General features: G+C 49.9%; 1 protein-coding gene across 1 annotated transcript; it reads left to right on the top strand.

The window, feature by feature from the left end:
* The first annotated feature begins 2117 nt into the window (after positions 1 to 2117).
* LOC116910227 (E3 ubiquitin/ISG15 ligase TRIM25-like) lies at positions 2118 to 10215 on the top strand. The gene is made up of 8 exons (XM_032914118.1): positions 2118 to 2170; positions 2273 to 2316; positions 2606 to 3270; positions 7113 to 7208; positions 7402 to 7635; positions 8358 to 8520; positions 8701 to 8763; positions 9662 to 10215. Exons 1-8 carry the CDS (start codon positions 2118 to 2120, stop codon positions 10213 to 10215), a joined length of 1872 nt encoding a protein of 623 aa, XP_032770009.1.
* Positions 10216 to 18873: the final 8658 nt, after the last annotated feature.

Here is an 18873-nt window from a genome sequence, read left to right as displayed (position 1 = left end):
CACAAAAGAGAGTTGAGAATTATTTAAGGCTATCTAGGTGCTACAAGGGCAGCACAAGGACATCTGCTGTTGCCCTACAATGCAAGGCTTATAGAGAATTCAGAACTGCCATTGACTCAGATATAAAAAGAGTAAAAAAGACTTTTTAGCTGACCTCCAAGAATACCTAACCTCCCTCTCAGAGGTAGTCCTTCAAAATAAGAGAAGATTAGACCTGATATTCCTTAAAGAAAGGAGTCTGTGTGCTACACTAAAAGAAAAATGTTGTTTCTATACAGATCAGACAGGAATAGTAAGAGATACAGACTTTCAGTCATTCAAACTTTTGTGCTGAGACAACAGTATCAGATGGTGAAACAACAAAAAGACAGAGGTACCTTAACCAAGTTGAGTGGAAGATTCCACTCAAGGACAAAAAGAAAATGGGGGAATGAAAGACTCCCTCCCAGAAAGGGAATTGTACAAGCCCAAGGCCCTCAACTATAGAAGTAAAAAGTAAGTTTTTAGATACACAGACTCAGAACTAAAATAAGCCTGGGAAAGTTCAGATGTGTCCAAGCTTTGTGGGACAAGCTGACCCATCATTTAGACGAAACAGACCATGAAAGAAAACAAAATACAGAAACCCGTCTAAATTATTGATATTGCTTAATGGGCCACCTAACAAGAGATAAGCCCCTAGCCCCTGACATTCCGGACGCCCCAACCTGCACGTATTCTCTTGCTGTGTGACAACCTCATTTAAATAGCCAATTGGGTGTAACCATACATCCGCGCCTCACTTGAATCCACCAACCATGCATCTGCTTCTTTAAGCCTGCTTCTGCTCCCCAATACCCTATAAAAACCCGTCCCTGGTTCTGCTAGGCGCGCCAGTCTTCCGAATTGACTGGGACGCCCACAGATACCTGTGTATCTTGATCAATAAAAATCCTCTTACAGATTACAGCCTGTGGACTCGGACTGGTCATTGGGCTAGAGGATCTCCCTCCTGAGGAAAGATTCTCTCTGAGAGTCTTACACCCTCACACAAGATTTCCACAAAGAACTCGCAGCAGACACTGTGATTAGTAAAAGATGACGAAATGCCCCCTCTGGATCCCCACGATGAGGAAGGGCTGCCTTCTGTTCCCCACTACTGATCAACGAGAGGAGTCGGGTAGTTTTTTGAAGCACATCGACTTGACAGTCTGAAACTTTAGGTTTTTCCTGTGGGGTTCAGGAGGTCAGGGAAATAAGATGCAAGCCACTAAATCAGAGCAATGGTGGCTCTCTTCAGCTTCCCAATCCCTGGCTTCTCTTTCTAAGGGTTCAAAACGAAGTGAAAGCAACAGACAGAATCTCCGGAAAGATCATGCTCAGGGCTACCCTGGGGATGTAACTCAGTGGTACAGGGTTTACCTCCTGTGTGTAAGGCCCTGGGGTTTGAATACCTGCATGGAGACGATGGGGAGGAAGAGATGCTGGAGAGATGGATCCACAATTAAGAGCACTCTGTGCTTTTGCAAAGGACCTGGGTTCAGGTTCTAACACTCACACAGCACCTCAGAATCATCTGTTAACTCCAGCTCCAGGGCATCTGACGCCATCTTCTGGCCTCTTCAGGAATTGCATGCACAGACACTAACAGGCAAGCAGAACTTGCATACATAAAAATAAATAAAACTGGGTTGGGGATTTGGCTCAGTGGTAGAGTGCTTGCTTAGCAAGCGCAAGGCCCTGGGTTCGGTCCCCAGCTCCGAAAAAAAGAAAAAAAATAAAACTTTGAAGACAAGGAATAGAGGAGTAGGAATACCAGGATGACGGTTGGATCATATGTTAGCCCAGATCCTCCTGCTGCTCATTGGCCATTTTTCCTCTTTGGTCAGAAATATGAACATCCATTGGAAGAGGCCCTGGGTGCTTGCAGCTACTCACTCCGCCTGGAGAGATGGAGACGCTGGAGGTGAGGACCCATGCACAGAGCAGCACAGTGCACTGGCACCTCATAGCACTGTGGTCTGCCCCATGGTCTGCCCACCTGTGTCCTGATGACATCATAGGCGGGATGCACCTGAATTATGACATCAGCGAAACTTGGGTCATTCTTAAGGAAAGGGCATCCAGACAGGGAGACCATGAAACAGCAGCCACAGAGAACGGTGAGAAGACGGCGGTCACCAGTCCACAGGTAGGGTACAAAAGGATGGGGGATACCCCCAGCAGCTGCTGAGGGAGGCTGCGGTAGGTCCTGGTACTTGAGCCTCCATGGGTCTTTTCCTTCTTGGCCCAGGACAGCGAAGTATCTGGCTGTCATCGACATGCAGAAGATCTCACGTAAGTTCAGGCTCCCTCCTAGGTGCCAAAGGGAGTGGCCCCTCCCATACCGTCTTGTCCTTCTGCCTTTCACCATCCTCCCCACAACCCAGGCTGGGACCAGGAACTATGATTCTCAGTGCCCACCCCCACAGGGGTTGGCTGATGACACAGCCCTGGTGCCCAATGGTGAGACAGCTGCTTCCAAAAGAATGATGTAAAAGGAGCCTATGACATGAAGACCATGCCCCTGGTGTAGGAGGTCATGCCCTGGCCCTCTGCCATGCCTGGGTTTTCTCTGTCTTCTCAGGACCAACCCAGGACAAATCCCCCTCAGAGCTCTCTACCCAGTCCTCCAGAACCTCACTCCAGCTCCTGATGAGCAGCAGCAGCAGTCAACACTTGTTGGAAGACCAAGTCCTCTGTCCCATTTGCCTGGAGGTGTTCCGCAACCCAGTCACCACCGCCTGCGGCCACAACTTCTGCATGACTTGCCTTCAGAGTTTCTGGGACCACCAGGCTGACACTGGAGAGACTTACTATTGCCCCCAGTGCAGAGAGGCCTTTCCGAGCAGGCCCCGCCTCTGCAAGAACGTCATTCTCGGAGAGATGGTGGCGTGTTTCACCCTGGCCAAGAGCCAAACCTCAGGGCCCTTGTGGAGCCTGGCCGGCCCCACAGATGTGCCCTGTGACTTTTGCTCTCCGCAGAAGATGAAGGCAGCCAAGTCGTGCCTGCAGTGCATGGCTTCCTTGTGCGAGAAGCATCTGCACAGCCATTTTGAGGACCCGTTGTTCCAGGAACACCAGCTGTTGGACCCGGTGTGGGACCTCAAGAACCGCTTGTGCCGTAAGCATCGCAAGCTCCGGCAGATGTACTGCCGCACCGAGGGCAGCTGCGTGTGCGGGGCCTGCCTCCTGGAGGAGCACCAGAACCACGACACAACCCCGCTGGAGGATGAACGGGCCCGCAAGGAGGTGAGGAGGGCTGAGGAAAGACAGAAAGGGCGCGCTCCAGGCTCTGAGGATCTGTCCCATTTCTGTGGGGGAAAATTAACACAGTTCAAGCCGGGCTTTACAGCACCAAATACTTGAGATACGAAGGCAGGAGTCTAAGAGGGGAACCTGTCTGAAAAGACACTTAGGCAGGGCCGATGAGATGGGTAGAGTAAAAGTTCTTGCTACCCTAAGTTTCACCCTTCAAGTATCTACATTAAAGTGGAAGGAGAGTGGGGAGTGGTAAGGTGCACCTTTAAGCCCAGCATGTGAGAAGCGGAGTTTGAACACCTGATCTATACAGTGAGTTTCAGGATAGTCAGTGCTGCATGTGAGACTGTCTCAAAATAAATTATATAGGGGTTGGGATTTAGCTCAGTGGTAGAGCGCTTGCCTAGGGAGCGCAAGGCCTGGGTTCGGGGTCCCCAGCTCCGAAAAAAAAAAAAAAAAGAAAAAAAAAAAATTATATATATACATATATATATACATGCATATATATATATATAGATAGAGAGAGAGAGAGAGAGAGAGAGAGAGAGAGAGAGAGAGAGAGAACCAACTTCTTAAAGTTATCTATTGACTGGGGCTGGAGAGATGGCTCAGTAGTTAAGAACATTGACTGCCCTTCCAGAGGTCCTGAGTTCAAATCCCAGCACCCACATGGTGGCTCACAACCATCTGCAATGGGATCTGATGCCCTCTTCTGGTGTGGCTGATGACAGCGACAATGTAAATACATACATAATAACTAAATAAAACCTTTAAAGTTGTCTATTGCCACCCATATGTGAGCCTTGGTACTCACACGTGCCCCTACAATAATAATAATTTTTGAAGGGTAGGCAACTGCTAACATGATAGGCTATGTTATGGCATGAGAAGGCAATGGTTGGTTAGTGAGGAAGGCTCGTCAGAAGTCTCTATCGGCAGTGAATGACACTTGGTTATGGGGTAGGAAAGGTTGTTTACAAGTCTCCCTTAGCGATGCACCCAGAAAACACCTGTGCAAGATGCGCCTGCGCCTTATTCCTCCCAAGAAGCCACTAGAGACAGCAGCTGGAGAGACAGCTCAGCAGGCTAGGAGCACTGGCTGCTGTTTCTGGAAGGCCTGGGTTCGACTCCCACCACCCACATGGTAGCTCACAACTGTAACTCCAGTTCCATGGGAGCAAGCAAAACATCCATTCCCATAAAACACTAGTTTGCCACAGGAACGGAGGTCCCCACAACCTTTCTTTAAGCGTCACTCCCAGGAAGCCATGTACTTGTGTGACCGTCCTCAGAGGAAGGCGGTGGTGGGTGCTCTACAACAGGCTTTTGAGAAATTAGCCTTAACAGGCTGTATAGGAACAGGTTATTATGAAAACAAAAAGAAGCATTTTTAAAAAGCACTTCCAGGCTACCGAGACTTAAACACAATGCACATGCCCCTGTAGTGAATCTGTTTCCAACCTTTGGGAGGCTGAAGCAGGAAGATGGCTTTGGGTTCAAGGTTAGCCTGGTCTACATAGCTAGTTTCAAGCCATGAGGCTACATACCGGAAAGTCATTTCAGAAACAGGACAAGGGCCTGGAGAAAGGCTCGGTGGTTAAGAGACCTGGGTTCAGGGCTGGGGAGGGGTTGGGGATTTTCAAGGGGTTGGGGATTTAGCTCAGTGGTAGAGCGCTTGCCTAGCAAGCGCAAGGCCCTGGGTTCAATCCCCAGCTCCGAAAAAAAAAAAAAAAAAAAAAGAGACCTGGGTTCAATTCTCAACACCCACATGGTAATTCAGAACTCTAGCCTCAGGGGATTCAGTACTCTTTTTGGCCTCCACCGGCATGCACAGGGCACGCAGACCTTACCTCTAGGCAAAGATACCCATGCACATAAAAAAACAAAGACAATAAAACAGAACAAAACCAAAACTGGGCATAGTGGCTCATGCCTGAAGCATTAGCAGCAAACAGCTTAGGCAAGAGGACCCCAAGTTCAAGGTCAGCCTGGGCTACATAAAATAAACTGCCACTCCTCCTCCCACAAAAAATAAAAAGGTTGGGGAGATAACCCAATAAGTAAAGTGTTTGCTTTTATGACATGAGAACCTGAGTTCCACCCCCCAAGTTAAAAAAAAGAAAAAAGAAAAAAGCCAGGCACGGTGGTGCACACTGGAATTAACCTGGCACTGCAGAGGCACAGCCGAGGGGATCTCTCGGGCTCGCTGCCCCGCTGGTCTAGCTGAAACGTTGAGCTCTGGGTTCAGTGAAAGAGCCTGACTCAGAAAGTAAGGAAGGGAGAGCTGGAGAGATGGCTCAGCAGTTAAGAACGCTGTGCCCGCAGAGGACCTGGATTCAGTTCCTAGCCCCGCAACCTTCTGTAACTCCAGTCCAGGATATCCAAACTGGGTGCTCACGTGGGGCATCTATACATACAGGCAAAACACATACACATAAAGTTTTTATATATAATATACATATATATATATACACACACACACACACACACATTTTTTTTTTTTTTTTTTTTTTTTCTTTTTTTTTTTTTTTTTCGGAGCTGGGGACCGAACCCAGGGCCTTGCGCTTGCTAGGCAAGCGCTCTACCACTGAGCTAAATCCCCAACCCCCCACACACACACACATTTTCAAGACAAGGTTTCTCTGCATAGCCCTGGCTCTCTTTGTAGCCTTGGCTGTCCTGGCACTCCCTCTATAGACCAGGCTGGACACAGAACACAGAAGTTCGTCTCTGCGTCCCATACTGAGATCAAAGGTCCCACACGCCTGGCTTTTTTTTTTTTTTTTTTTTTTCCAAAAAGAAAACATGACAGCAAGTGACTGAGGAAAACAGCTACTGTCCTCTGGCTTTAACATATACATGCAGTCACACACATGTACCCCCACATACATGTAGACACACATGACACACATATGAAACAGTGTATGTATGTACACAACACACACACACACACACACACACACACACACACACACACACACTGCAGCCTAAGTTGGCTAACTTCCTCTCCTGAGTCCTGCCTCCACCCCAGGCAAGGTCCCCAGTAGACCAGTCTGGTCTTGAACTCCCCATGAAATCAAGGATGACCTTGAGCTTCTGGATCCTACCTACACGTCCCCAGTACCTGGTTGTCCCTTCTACTTTCAAATTTTAATATATTTGTATTGCTTTCAGAAGTGAGATCCTCGAATATATTGGTTTTGTTTTGGTTTTTGAGACGGGGATTTTCCGTGTAGAAACTCACCCTGTAGACCAGGCTGGCCTCGAACTCACAGAGATCTACTTGCCTCTGCCTCCTGAGTGCTGGGATAGAGGCATGTGCCACGACCGACCGGGTAAGCTCCTTATGTTTCACCAAGCACATTCGATAACCTTGCTATCCTAACATACTGATCCGATCGGTCCCGCAAGACAAGGAGCTTAGAAAAAGCGCAACTGTACCACCACTTCCTACCTAGCTCAAACCATGGATCCCTTCCCAGCTCCTGTGTCCTAAAACCCTGTGGTCATCACTATGAAGAACAAAGAAACTGATCCCCGGGAAGGAGGAGCCACAATCTCAGGCAATGATAAAAACAAAAACCAACCAGGCCTTAAGGCACACGCCTTTAAACCCAGCACTCAGGAGGCAGAGGCAGGCAGATCTCTGAGTTAGAGGCCAGCCTGGTCTACAAGTACTGTCTCAAAAAGGAAAAAAAAAAACATGCCTGCTCGTCTACTGTGGCCTTGGGTTCACGAAGGTCTGTGAATGCATCTCTCCTAGTTGGCAGTCAGGTCTCTCCAAGCCCCAGTCTCTGAATTAGGGCGCTTAGATTCTGCCCCTCCCCTTCCAGGTAGAAGTTCGGAAGATTCAGGCCAATGTGGAGAATCAAATGCTAATCATTGCCTCGGACAGCCAGAAACACCAGGGACGAGTGAGTTTCCTCTCGGTAAGGCGAGCGAGCTAACACCACCCCAACCCAGGCTACCCCAGCATCTTCCCCGGGGCCCCTAGGACCTCCTAGAAGTACAGGGGATTATGGGGAGGGAGAAGAGTGGACAGAGACAGGATGCTTGAGGTGTCTAAGCACAGTGGGGTACAGGAGTGGGGTTCAGGGGTACCTTCCTTCACGTCTACCTCAGAAACTGATTCAGACGATGCGAGAAGAGGTGAACACCTGCTTCTCAGAGATCCTCCATGAGGTTAAACAGCTGCAGATGAAGGTCTTGGATTTTGTGGAGAATGAGGAGACAGTTGCCCTGGGAATGCTGGGTAACTCCATGCAGCAAAGCCACAGCCGGCTCCTGAAGTTGGAGGGGGACAGCGTCTGGCTCCACGGCCTGCTGGCCAACAAGAGCGATGAGCAGTTTCTACAGGCAAGACATCCCCCTTCCCCAGACCAAGCCCTGTTTCTCTAAAGAGAAAGAGATGTTCCAGGCCCTGTCTGACTGAGAGCCCCAGGGCAGCCTCTTAAACTCCCACCAGCACCCTCTGCTTTTACCGCACTGCCTGCGGAGATCAGCTATATCCCTTCATTTTCCTCAGGAAAGGATGGGGCAGTGCCCCAGGGTTCTGAGTTCGGAATTCAATCTCCCCGCAAACCACAGGCAGGAGTGAGGCAAAGTCCGCCTCTATCAAATGCCATATCCCTCTTCAGCCGTGCTCCTGGTGCCACCGAAGGGTGGGGGTGGGAAGCCAAGGTTGAGATGGGGAAGTGCTAGGCACAGTGGCTGACCAGAAAGTGGCAGTGACTTTCTCTATGCCCAGGCGCCAACCCTTACGTTTGGGACCTCCTACCACTGACCTCCTTTTGATGGTTCTCATACCACTGGACAGATTTCAAAGATCTTTGCTTACCTCGTCCCTCTCTGGGCAACAGGATGAACTTAGCAATGATCTTTCCGAGCGACTAAACGCTCCGCTCAAACCCTCCTGTTTTCTACAGCAACCAGACTACCTACCACTGAAAGCCTAACCTAAGCTATCCAAACATTGGAAAATGGGACTTTTCCTTCCCCTGGCCCATGGAGGTGGGTGCCCCTGGCAGGTGCCTGAGCCCTGGCTAATGGGGTACTAGCTGCCCATCTCTGCCTAGCAGGAGTTCCCCACACTGAAGCACTTCCCTGCCTGCGTGGAACCCTTACTAGGCACCAACTGTGAGGAGACACAGAGCTTCCTTCAGCTGCCAGAAACCCTGGCCCAGCTCCGCATCAGGCTGATGGACATAGGTCTTAACTTCATCAACCAGCTGCTCTTGAAGGGTCGGTCTCTGAGGGGGTCTGGGGTCTTGTAACTTGGGAGGGGCACCTCCTCACCTCCGGTGGTTGTGGTGCCCTGCCTGCCTTCCCAGATCACATGGGCTCCGGGATGGGCCAAGCCTCTGTCTGGAAGGAGGCTGGGCTGTAAGACAGTCCTCAGCAAAGCTTGTCCATCTCCCCCAGGCATCAGGATGAACTCCTATGAGGTGCTGCCGGCAACTGTGGACAGAAAGACGCTACTCCAGAGTGAGTTCTCAATCCAGAGGCCAGCCTGGGGAAGGAGAGGAGGGAGAACTCCTAGGTGTCTAGACTTCCTGCCTCACCTGCATTCAGGTCCCCAGGGCACTTCCTGTTTCCTTTCCTGGTCTTTCACTGCAGACTGGGGCCCTCAGAGAGACTTAGCCTGGGTCCCAGGCCCTGTTAGGAAGAGGGAGAGCCCCCGTCCCTTCCTACTTCAGAGGTGGTTCTTCTGTGGCCCTCTGGACCCTGGGTGTCACAGTGTCTGCCCTTATCTGGATGGCTGCCAACTTCCTGAGGGTTAGCCGAATCAACCAGAGTAGGTTTTATTTATTCCTCAGACTCCAAGCTTCTGTTTATTTGATGTCCCTCTCCCTGGCCTTGGCTCCAGGTCCAAATCCCAAGGCTTCTGAGATATTGAGGGTCAGATATGGAACATTTTTGATCTCTGGTTCACCTCAGCCAGGAACCCCTCACTCTCCCCAAGTCTCATTCCAGTTGTCTTGAACAAATAAGAAAGGTGATTATGTTAGGATCTGGTGGGAAGGAGGAGGGGGACCCCTGCTCCCCAGCCCCTCCAGAAAAGTCTAACATCATACAGGGACTTACTTCAGGCTGTCCCATGCGGCCCTACCAGGGCTGGGCTATTTTAAGAAGTCGATAAAGTCAGGTGTGGTAATCTGGCTGAGATGGAATGGCTGCCATAAATTCAAGGTCAGCCTGGGCTATCCTGGGCTCAACAAAAGTAGTCAGTGAAAACAAACCAGTACACAGAGAGGGTGCCTCTTCTAAGAACCTGGGGTGAAATCTTTGCAAACATCTTTGCAAAAATAAATCTGCCCTTAGCCAGCGTCCTGCTCTGGGAGCAGTGACGCTGGCTCCCTTACGCCTCCATCCCCAACCCCAGATTACTGCAACCTGAACTTTGACTCCTCCATGGCCAGCGAAGAGCTGTTCTTGTTCAAGGAAACGCACTCGGTTTTGAACTTGGGCATCCTTCTGGAGCCCTCGACCACCAGCCCTTTACCGGGCTTCAAGCAGTGGCCCCAGGTTCTGTGCTGCCCAGGCCTGTCGGAAGGCTGTCACTACTGGGAGACCGAGGTGTCCGACTCGTGGATGTGCCTGGGAGTCACCTACCGTCGCAACCCTTCAATGAGCGGTCGCCACCGTCGCAACATCGTCTACCTGCTGGGCCGCAACCCCTATTCGTGGTGTCTGGAGTGGGACTCTCTCAAGTTCTCCGTGTGGCATAACAACACGCAGACGGTGCTGCACGGCTCCTACCACCACACGCTCGGCGTGGCGCTGGACTTCAGGGCCGGCTGCCTGTCCTTCTATGGCGTGGCGGGCGACGTGAGCCTGCTCTACCGCTTCCTCACCTCCTTCCTCGAACCTCTGTACCCCGCGGTCATGGTCAGCAGCGGAGCCTCGCTCACACTCAAGCAGTACCCCGAGGCATAGGCAGCGCCCGCCGGCCCAGGCTGGCTGCTAATAAAGTTAGACTCTACGTACTGCTAGGCAGGAGTGCGGAGAGGGTGGCTTCCTACGCGGTCCCCTGCGCCGAGGATGAAAGTGGGTGGCCCACCTGCTTCCCAGCCCTATGTCTGAATTCATCTAGGCACCTGCCTAGAAATTCCTGATCGTGACCTTCTCCATGACACTGGAAGGGCTCTGAACCACACTGGAGGTCTCCTGGGCATGGGATAAGCCTGTGTCTTCCAGAGGCCAACATCTTGCTTTAAATATTCACCACCTCTTCCCCCACCCCATCCACAAACTTTACTCTCAGACCCATCCCTGACGCTTCCTACTCTCTCCAGAGGCTCGAGTCAAGCCGACTTCTCTCTCCAGGTTGCCATACTATGACATAGCACAGGATAGAGACAGGAGGGTTGGCCGACTAGGGACCTGGGGACTGGAAATTTGGGGCGGAGGAACCCAGCGCTGCCTTAGATCCAAGACTGATGGGCTGAGGTCAAGGTTAGTAAGAGGTGATGGACAGAACAGCTGACCTCAGTAAAGTGTCGACCTCAATGTTTTACAGTTGTAGAAGGCTATGGATAGCGGATGGGTAACCTACACCCCCTATCCTCGTCTGTATGGTTTATTTGAGTGATTTTCTGCCTACTGCACTCATGGGAGCAGATGTGGCTGGGACACCCAGGTCTTTATAATTGCCCAGTGTGGGTCCTGGAAATCAGCTTTGTCCATTTGATCCATGGCCAGGCCCAGGCCTCTGGTAGGGACCCTGACCGTTGGATTGAAACCCTGCCCACCCCCAAGCCTGTCTGTCCAGTGGGAAAGTATTTGAATTTCCAGACTCAGCCGGCCACAGTTCCTGTGGGTTTAAAGCAGGGCCCCAACCAAGTTAATGATCCACGAACTGATAAAGGTCACAAGAGAGAAAGCCCCTAGGGCAAGGCAGCTGGCAGCCGGACTAGGAGGTACCCCACCACGAGGGCACTTGGGAATTCAACCCCTGCCCTGCTGGTTCCTGGAGAAATTAGTAACCCTGTTTTCTCCTTGAGGGCACTCCTTTCCGGGTGGGGAGAGCAATGATGTACTTTGAAGATCTCCTGAAGTGAACCCTGGCTGTGACCAAATGGTGACCCTTCTTCCTAGGGTCCTCTGACAGCTCTTCAGTTTTGTTTTTTTTTCCAGACCTGAGGACCGAACCCAGGGCCTTGCGCTTGCTAGGCAAGTGCTCTACCACTGAGCTAAATCCCCAACCCCGACAGCTCTTCATTTATTTCTCATGGGCTGCTCCTCCTGTAGGGGACAAGGCTAGGACACTTTCCCTACTTTTTTTTTTTTTTTTTTTTTTTTTTCTTTTTTCAGAGCTGGGGACCGAACCCAGGGCCTTGTGCTCCATAAGCAAGCGCTCTACCACTGAGCTAAATCCCCAACCCCGAAACTTTCCCTACTTTGAGGGGAGAGCCTTTTCTCATTCCTGAGACCTAGATCATGCCCCCCCCCCACACCCGACTCATTCTTCTGGGACAGGAAGGGAGCCAGGTGGGAGTAGAGGATCATCCCTGCAGTTCTATCATCCAGGAGGCTGAGGCAGGAGAATGGCTGCAAGTTCTAGAGGCAAGTCTGGGCTACATAAGTCCAGAAAGGGGGAGGGGACAGGTCTTGCTTGGTATCACATGCTGTAGTCCCTGGGCTCTAGACGGTGGAAAATTCAGTCATCCTCAATGACACAGCAAGTTCAAGGAACGAAAAGAAATGAAGAAGAAAGTGTGGGAGGATTAGAGCGTCACAGCTGTGCTGAGGGCAGGGACAGCAAAGGCGGTTACTTCAACCCACACAGACAGTAAGCTAACAAAGTCTTCCCCTCTAGGGAGCTGACCAACTGCTTTGCCAACCCTGCTGGCTCCCCAGGACATACAGGATAGTGTGTGACAAGCCATGGTGTCCTGCGGTGGACACCCACACAAGGGTGTTGCTTTCTTAAACAGTCGCTCCTTATTTGGGATCTCTTGAGGAGTGTCACAGGTTGGCCAGAAAAACGTTGGCCACTGCTCAGCACCCACTTCACAGGAGAAAGGGTCACAGGGGTTAGGGATAATATTGGACCTTGGAATTCTGCTGTTTGCTCAGAGAGTGTCATACAGGTGCCGGGATTGGGGTGGGGCTCAGCCGTGGGGCATTTTCCTAGCCCTCTCAAGGTCCCGAGCACAGAAAAAAGAAATCACAGAGCAGGAATTACTGTCCTATATCCGGTAGGTAAGTACAAATATGAGAGTCAATTTAACCATGTGTCATAGAAAAGGACCTGAAGTGATGACGTCAGCAAGTGCTCTAGGATGATCATGTCCCCCCTCCAAGCCTGTTCTCACTCCAGGTGAGGGGCCCGCGTGGGAACTCACTCTGGAAAGCCCTCTCCCAGATTTCCCTCAGGAAAAGCGCAGCAGAGACTTATAATGCTAGGAAGGACCTCTCCCAGGGCATCCCAAATAGCCCCCTCCTCTGATGGAGGGAGGGATGAAAGGTTCCAGACTCTGGCCTTCTGGTTCCAATTCTCTCCCCTTTTCCACCTATGGGAGCTGCCACTAGCATCTTTTGACCCTTCTTGACTCTAGCCAAACTTGTAACATTAAAAAAACAAAGCTAGGCTGGGTGGTGTACACTTTAAATCTCAGCACTGGGGAAGCAGAGGCCAGCGGGTCTATGGGTTTGAGGCCAGCCTAGTCTACAGAGTGAGTTCCAGGATAGTTAGAGCTATACAGAGAAACCCTGTCTGGAAACACCAAACGCTAAAAATATAACTAAGAAAAAAAAAAAATAAAGCCTGGGCCCAGAGAGATGGCTTCACTGGTAAGACACTGGCCAGTCAAACCTGACAACCTGAGACATGTGCATTCCCACCTTCCCTGAGCCTGAAGAAGCTTCGGGCCGTGCCCATCAGCAGGTGGTGTGGGAGATATCCTTCTCAGTCCTTCTCCGCATCTACAAAACAGCAGACATTGGGACAGCATATATGTCTGCTGAGGAATCTAGACTCACGGGGCTTCTGAGGTCAGGAAGTGGGGAAACTCCCTTTGAGTAAGGCACGCTAACCAGGAGACACATTGACTCAGTCACCAAGCTGCATCATGCTTTATGGTAACACTCACCAACACTGATGCCAACCCCAGCACAGTCAGACTATCAAAACAGTAACTAAAGAGCAAACCCACCACAATGTTTCCATCCCTGTCTCCCTCTTACTCTAATCCCAGCCCTGAGGCCGAGAAAATTGTATTCCCAGAACTAGGTAAATTACACCATGGGTCATAGTTCATTGGATATAGTCTCTAAAGATATTTTGTTAAACTTTTACCTGAATACTTGAGCTTTTTGCCTTTAAAAAAAGATTTATTTTTATTATATGTGAGTACACTGTAGATGTCCTGAGACGCACCAGAAAAGGGCATCGGATCCCATTACAGATGGTTGTGAGCCACCATGCGGTTGCTGGGATTTGAACTCAGGAGCTCTGGAAGAGCAGTCAGTGCTCTTAACCACTGAGCCATCTCTCCAGCCCCTTTCGCCTTTTCTTTTCTTTTTTTTTTTTTTGGTTCTTTTTTTCGGAGCTGGGGACTGAACCCAGGGCCTTGGGCTTCCTAGGCAAGCGCTCTACCACTGAGCTAAATCCCCAACCCCCTTTCGCCTTTTCTTAAGATTTTTTGTCTTTGTTTTGAGATGGGGGTCTCACTGTGTAGCCCAGGCTAACCTGAAGTTGGCTATGGAGACCAGGCTGGTTTTGAACTCAGAGATCTTCCTACTTCCGCCTTTCCAGTACATGGGTTAAAGGTGTATGCCACCCCACTCAGCTGACTTCTCAAGTTTTGAGCCCCAGGCAGGACTCGTCACCTCACCCCATTCGGAGGTGTCGCAGGTCTGGAGGTTACAGAGGGACCTTTCTTCAGTTCGTAGAAGCCAGGCTGAGAGCCGGACGGCACGCCAGCTGTGCTGTAACCATAACTCCGAACAAAGTGTTACAGGACGCCTGTTTAGTGGCTCAGTAATAACCTGCCAGGAGCACAAGGCCACCAGTTAAAGGGCTTCTGGCTTCCTGCCAGGAGTTTCTAAAAAGTCACCTCTTCATGTGACTGAAGACTTCACGTGACTTCATTTGTGGCTACGGGACTCTTCCTGCTTGGAGGATGAGGCCCGTGATGCTTCTGTCTCCCACAGCAAGCCAGACAGCTGGAGGTGTCACAGACATTAGATTACTGCTCAGTTTGTTCCAGAGATTCACACACATCCATATGCCCTAGGTGGCTTCTGGGCCCATGACCCTTAGGTGGCCCAGTGGGTTCATTTTCTGCCCTGGTTCAATGGAATGGGTCAGGCACTGATACAGCTTGAGCGGGGTGGGGGCATGGGGCAGGCAGCTTCTACTCCCAATTAGCTCCGTGGCAGCGTGATTTCTTGATAACCTGAATCAAAACATGTGGTGTCTTCGGCAATGGGATTGAAACATCTGGGTCTGGCTTTGGTAGTAGTGTGGTTTGTGGGGCCTCAAGCACTTTCCTGACCGACAATCCCGATGGGTAACTCAGGTCTGGCTTGTAGAAGCATATGACATTTTAAGAAAGTAACGCTTGCCAGCCGATGGTGGCACCCGCCTTTAATCCTAGCAGTCCGGAGGCAGAGGCAGGCAGATCTCTGGGTTTGAGGTCAGCCTGGTCTACAGAGTGAGTTTCAGAACAGATAGGGCTACACAGGGAAACCCTGTCTCAAAAAACAAAAACAAGGGCTGGAGAGATGGCTCAGTGGTTAAGAGCACTGACTGCTCTTCCAGAGGTCCTGAGTTCAAATCCCAGCAACCACATGGTGGCTCACAACCATCTGTAATGGGATCTGATGACCTCTGTATAAGTACAGCTACAATGTACTTATATGTAATAAATAAATAAATCTTTAAAAAAACAAAAAAAGGAAGGAAGGAAGGAAGGCAGGCGGGAACATTTATCTGGGTGTGGTGGCATACACCCTTGATGCAGGCTTTTGAGAAAAAGAGGCAGATGGATTTCTGAGTTCGAGGTTAGCCCCATCTACATGGTGAGTTCCAGGCCAGGCAGACCTACAGAATTAGACCTTGTTTTAAAAAAAAAAATGAGGAGGGGGGTTGGGGATTTAGCTCAGTGGTAGAGCGCTTGCCTAGGAAGCGCAAGGCCCTGGGTTCGGTCCCCAGCTCCGAAAAAAAAGAACCAAAAAAAAAGAAAAGAAAAGAAAAGGAAAATGTTAGCAATAATACAGCAGAAAGATCCCATCATTTGTATCAATTGTCCCATCAAACCAGCAACATTGGATATAGGAGGATAGGAGACTAGACCTTCTAGTCCTCTACAAGTCACCCAGCCATCCCTAGCCACCACCTGTGGGCACTCGTGGCACAACGCTGTACCTCCTGACCCCAGAAGGCTGGGGGAGGGGGGAGGCTTGTCCTTGCCAGAGTGGCAGGAATGGAAAATATTTGTGTGCCCTTGCTCTGCACCTGCTGCTGGAGCTAGCTTCCCAGGTGTGACAGGCTCTGTGCTGGGGCTGTGACCCTTGCCTCTCCATTAGCTACACCTGGTTGTCGACAGGAGCCCTGGGCTGGAAAACCATTCTCCGGCCCCTAAGAATTTTCTCTCTGGGAAGAAGCGTACACAGCATACTGTGAACTGTACACGGTGACTGCTTACTCCGAGGACAGGCTTGGTCCTTTTTCACCTGCACCCTGGTGTCCTGTGTGTCTTTGTTCACACTGGTGGTGTTCAGTTGCTCTGGCTTTGACACCTTCCTAAGACTCACAAGCACAGGTCTGGGGGTCAGTTTTGGCTCTAGGAAGTCTGTCCCAGTCCTGCCACACTTTGCAACCTAATGGGCATGCTAGCCTATGTCATTCCGATATTCCAGAGCTTCTCTTAGGAAGAGAATGTTTCACAGAGAGCTCAGCAAAGCCCCCATCCCTACCCAGAGGTCCCTGCTTGTTTTAGTCAGTGTTCTCCAGGGTAACAGAACTTGCAAAATGAATTTCACTTAAATATATAAAAAGGGGGAGTTACAGAATGACTTACAGGCTTCAGACCAGCTAACACAACTATGCTGCCTTGTCTTATTACAACGAAACCCAAACTACAGGTATCTGAAAGGGGGGGGAATCTTAATTGAGAAAATGCCTCCATAAGATCCAGCCGAAAAGTATTGTCTTAATTAGTGATTGAGGAGGGAGAGCCCAGGCCACTGTGTGTGGGGCCATGCCTGGTGTTCCTGGGTTCTATAAGGAAGTTATGAGTAAACCATGGGAGTGAACCAGTGAGCAGCGCCCTCTGTGGCCTCTGCATAGGCTCCTGCCTCCAGGTCCCTGACCTGTGTGAGTTCCTGTCCTGACTTTCCTCAGTGATGAACGGCAATGTGGACGTGTAAGCCAAATAAACTCTTTCTTTCCTTCTCAATTTGCATTTTAGTCATGGTGTCTTGTCGCAGCAACACAAACCCTAACACAGACAACCACAATGGCTGGCTGTGAACAGAAAGTCCAAGAAACCAGTAGTCATTCAGTCCACGAGGCTGGCTGTCTCAGATGGTCCTCAGTATACACTGGAATCCCGAAGACATAGGTTCTAAGGCCGTGGTTCTCAAGCTTCCTAATGCCGTGAACCTTTAATACGGTTTCTCAGGCTGTGGTGACCTCCGACCGTAACTTGGTTCATTGGTGCTTCATAACTAATTTTGCTACCATTATGAATTTAATGTAAATATCTGATAGGCAGAATATCTGATATTTGACACACACACACCCCGATGGAGACCCACAGGTTGAGAACCGCTGCTCTAACGCCAATGAAGGGGTGAGTGGACCTGCTAGCAAGACAAGGGCAAGCAGGCAAAGAGCAAAAGCTCCTTTCATCCATGTCCAATGTTCTAGGCTTTCAGAAAAGGGCATGGCCCAGATTGAAGGCGTATCTTTCCACCACAAGATCCAGATTAAAAGTGGATCTTCCTACTTCAAATTAATCTAAAAACCTCCACGGGTGTGACATTCCTTTTTTTTTTTTTTTTTTTGGATTTTAGTTCATTTAAGATGTAGCCAAATTGGAGTTGGAGAGATGGCTCAGTGGTTAAGAGCACTGACTGCTCTTCCAGAGGTCCTGAGTTCAGTTCCCAGCAACCACACGGTGGCTCCCAACCATCTGTAATGGGATCTGGTGCCCTCTTCTGGCCTGCAGGCATACATGCAGGCAATATGCTGTATACATAGTATATAAATAGTATATAAAAAACGCATAGTATACATAGTATATAAATCTTTTTTTAAAAAAAAGATGTACTCAAGTTGACAACCAAGGATAGTTTATCCCCCTGCTAAACTAACTTTAAAAATATTTTTAGATTTAATGATTTAATGTGCGTGTTTTGCCTGCATGTGTGTGTGGTGTACCACACGGTGCAGTAACTGTGAAGGCCAGAAGAGGGCGCTGGATCACATAGAACTAGAGTAACGGTTGTGAATCACCACGTGGGTGCTGGGAACTTGAGCCCAAGTCCTCTGAAAGAACAGCCAGTGCTCCTAACCGCTGAGCCCTCTCTGCTGGCCCTGAACGACCCCAATTAACTTTTTTCTTAACCGTCATGTGAACACAGCATGGCCCAGTGAACAGAGCATCACGCGCTGCCTGTTGTTCTGCTATTGTCTTCCAGTCCCCGCCACTCATGGAGACCTCAGCTTTCAATAGCCTACTTCACCTGAGCCAGTCCATCAGAGAATTTCTTCACAGTGCCTGAGCTTCTACACCCTCTGTCTCAAGAAAGGATGGGTGTTCTATTCCCCAGTTTCTTTGCTTCTGCGCACTCAGGCTGAGTCCCCCAACCCCTTATTCCACAACCTCACGTTTCAGCCTCTAAGATCTTCCCTGGTCACATACCTTCCCCAATCCCAGCAGCTTGCTGTCGAGTGTTCCCTGCCATTAGCTGAGGTCTCCGCCCACGTGGTGAACCATGGATTTTTTTCCCTTTCTCTATTAAAGGTTGGTTCCAAGGGGCACCTTCTTCCACTTTTTATTTTGCTTTCTTTCTCCTCATTGATTCCTCCCACGGGTTCCAAGTTTTTGTATATACGCGTGGACGCACGTTATATAAGTGCAATGCCTGTGGAGGCCAGAAGAGGGCGTCAGATCCCCAGGAACTGGAATATACACGTGGTTGTGAGCCACCAAGGAGTTGCTCCGAACCAAACTCATGTCCTCTGTAAGAGCAGCAAATACTCTCCCAATAAATGTAATTTTTTAAAGATTTATTTATTTATTTTTTATGCATATGGGTGCACTGTAGCTGTCTTCAGACACACCAGGAGAGGGCAGAGGGCATCAGATCCCATTACAGATGATTGTGAGCCACCCTGTGGTTGCTGGGATTTGAACTCAGGACCTCCGGAAGAGCAGTCAGTGCTCTTAACCACTGAGCCATCTCTCCAGCCCCCAAATGTAATTTTTAAAAGTTAAAGTGACTGCCATGCAGACAGAAGTCTGAGAGGAAGGGCCTCATTAACTCTCAGGGAAAGGACAAAGAATCGTTACCTGGGACAGGCACAGAAGGGAGAAGCATACACATAAAGAGACACCCCTGCACCAGCCGCACCGAAGC

This window comes from Rattus rattus, chromosome 9, assembly GCF_011064425.1.
Source record: "Rattus rattus isolate New Zealand chromosome 9, Rrattus_CSIRO_v1, whole genome shotgun sequence".
Lineage (NCBI taxonomy): Eukaryota > Metazoa > Chordata > Mammalia > Rodentia > Muridae > Rattus > Rattus rattus.
The sequence above is the reverse complement of the archived record's forward strand: the minus strand, read 5'-3'. Positions and strand labels throughout refer to the sequence as shown.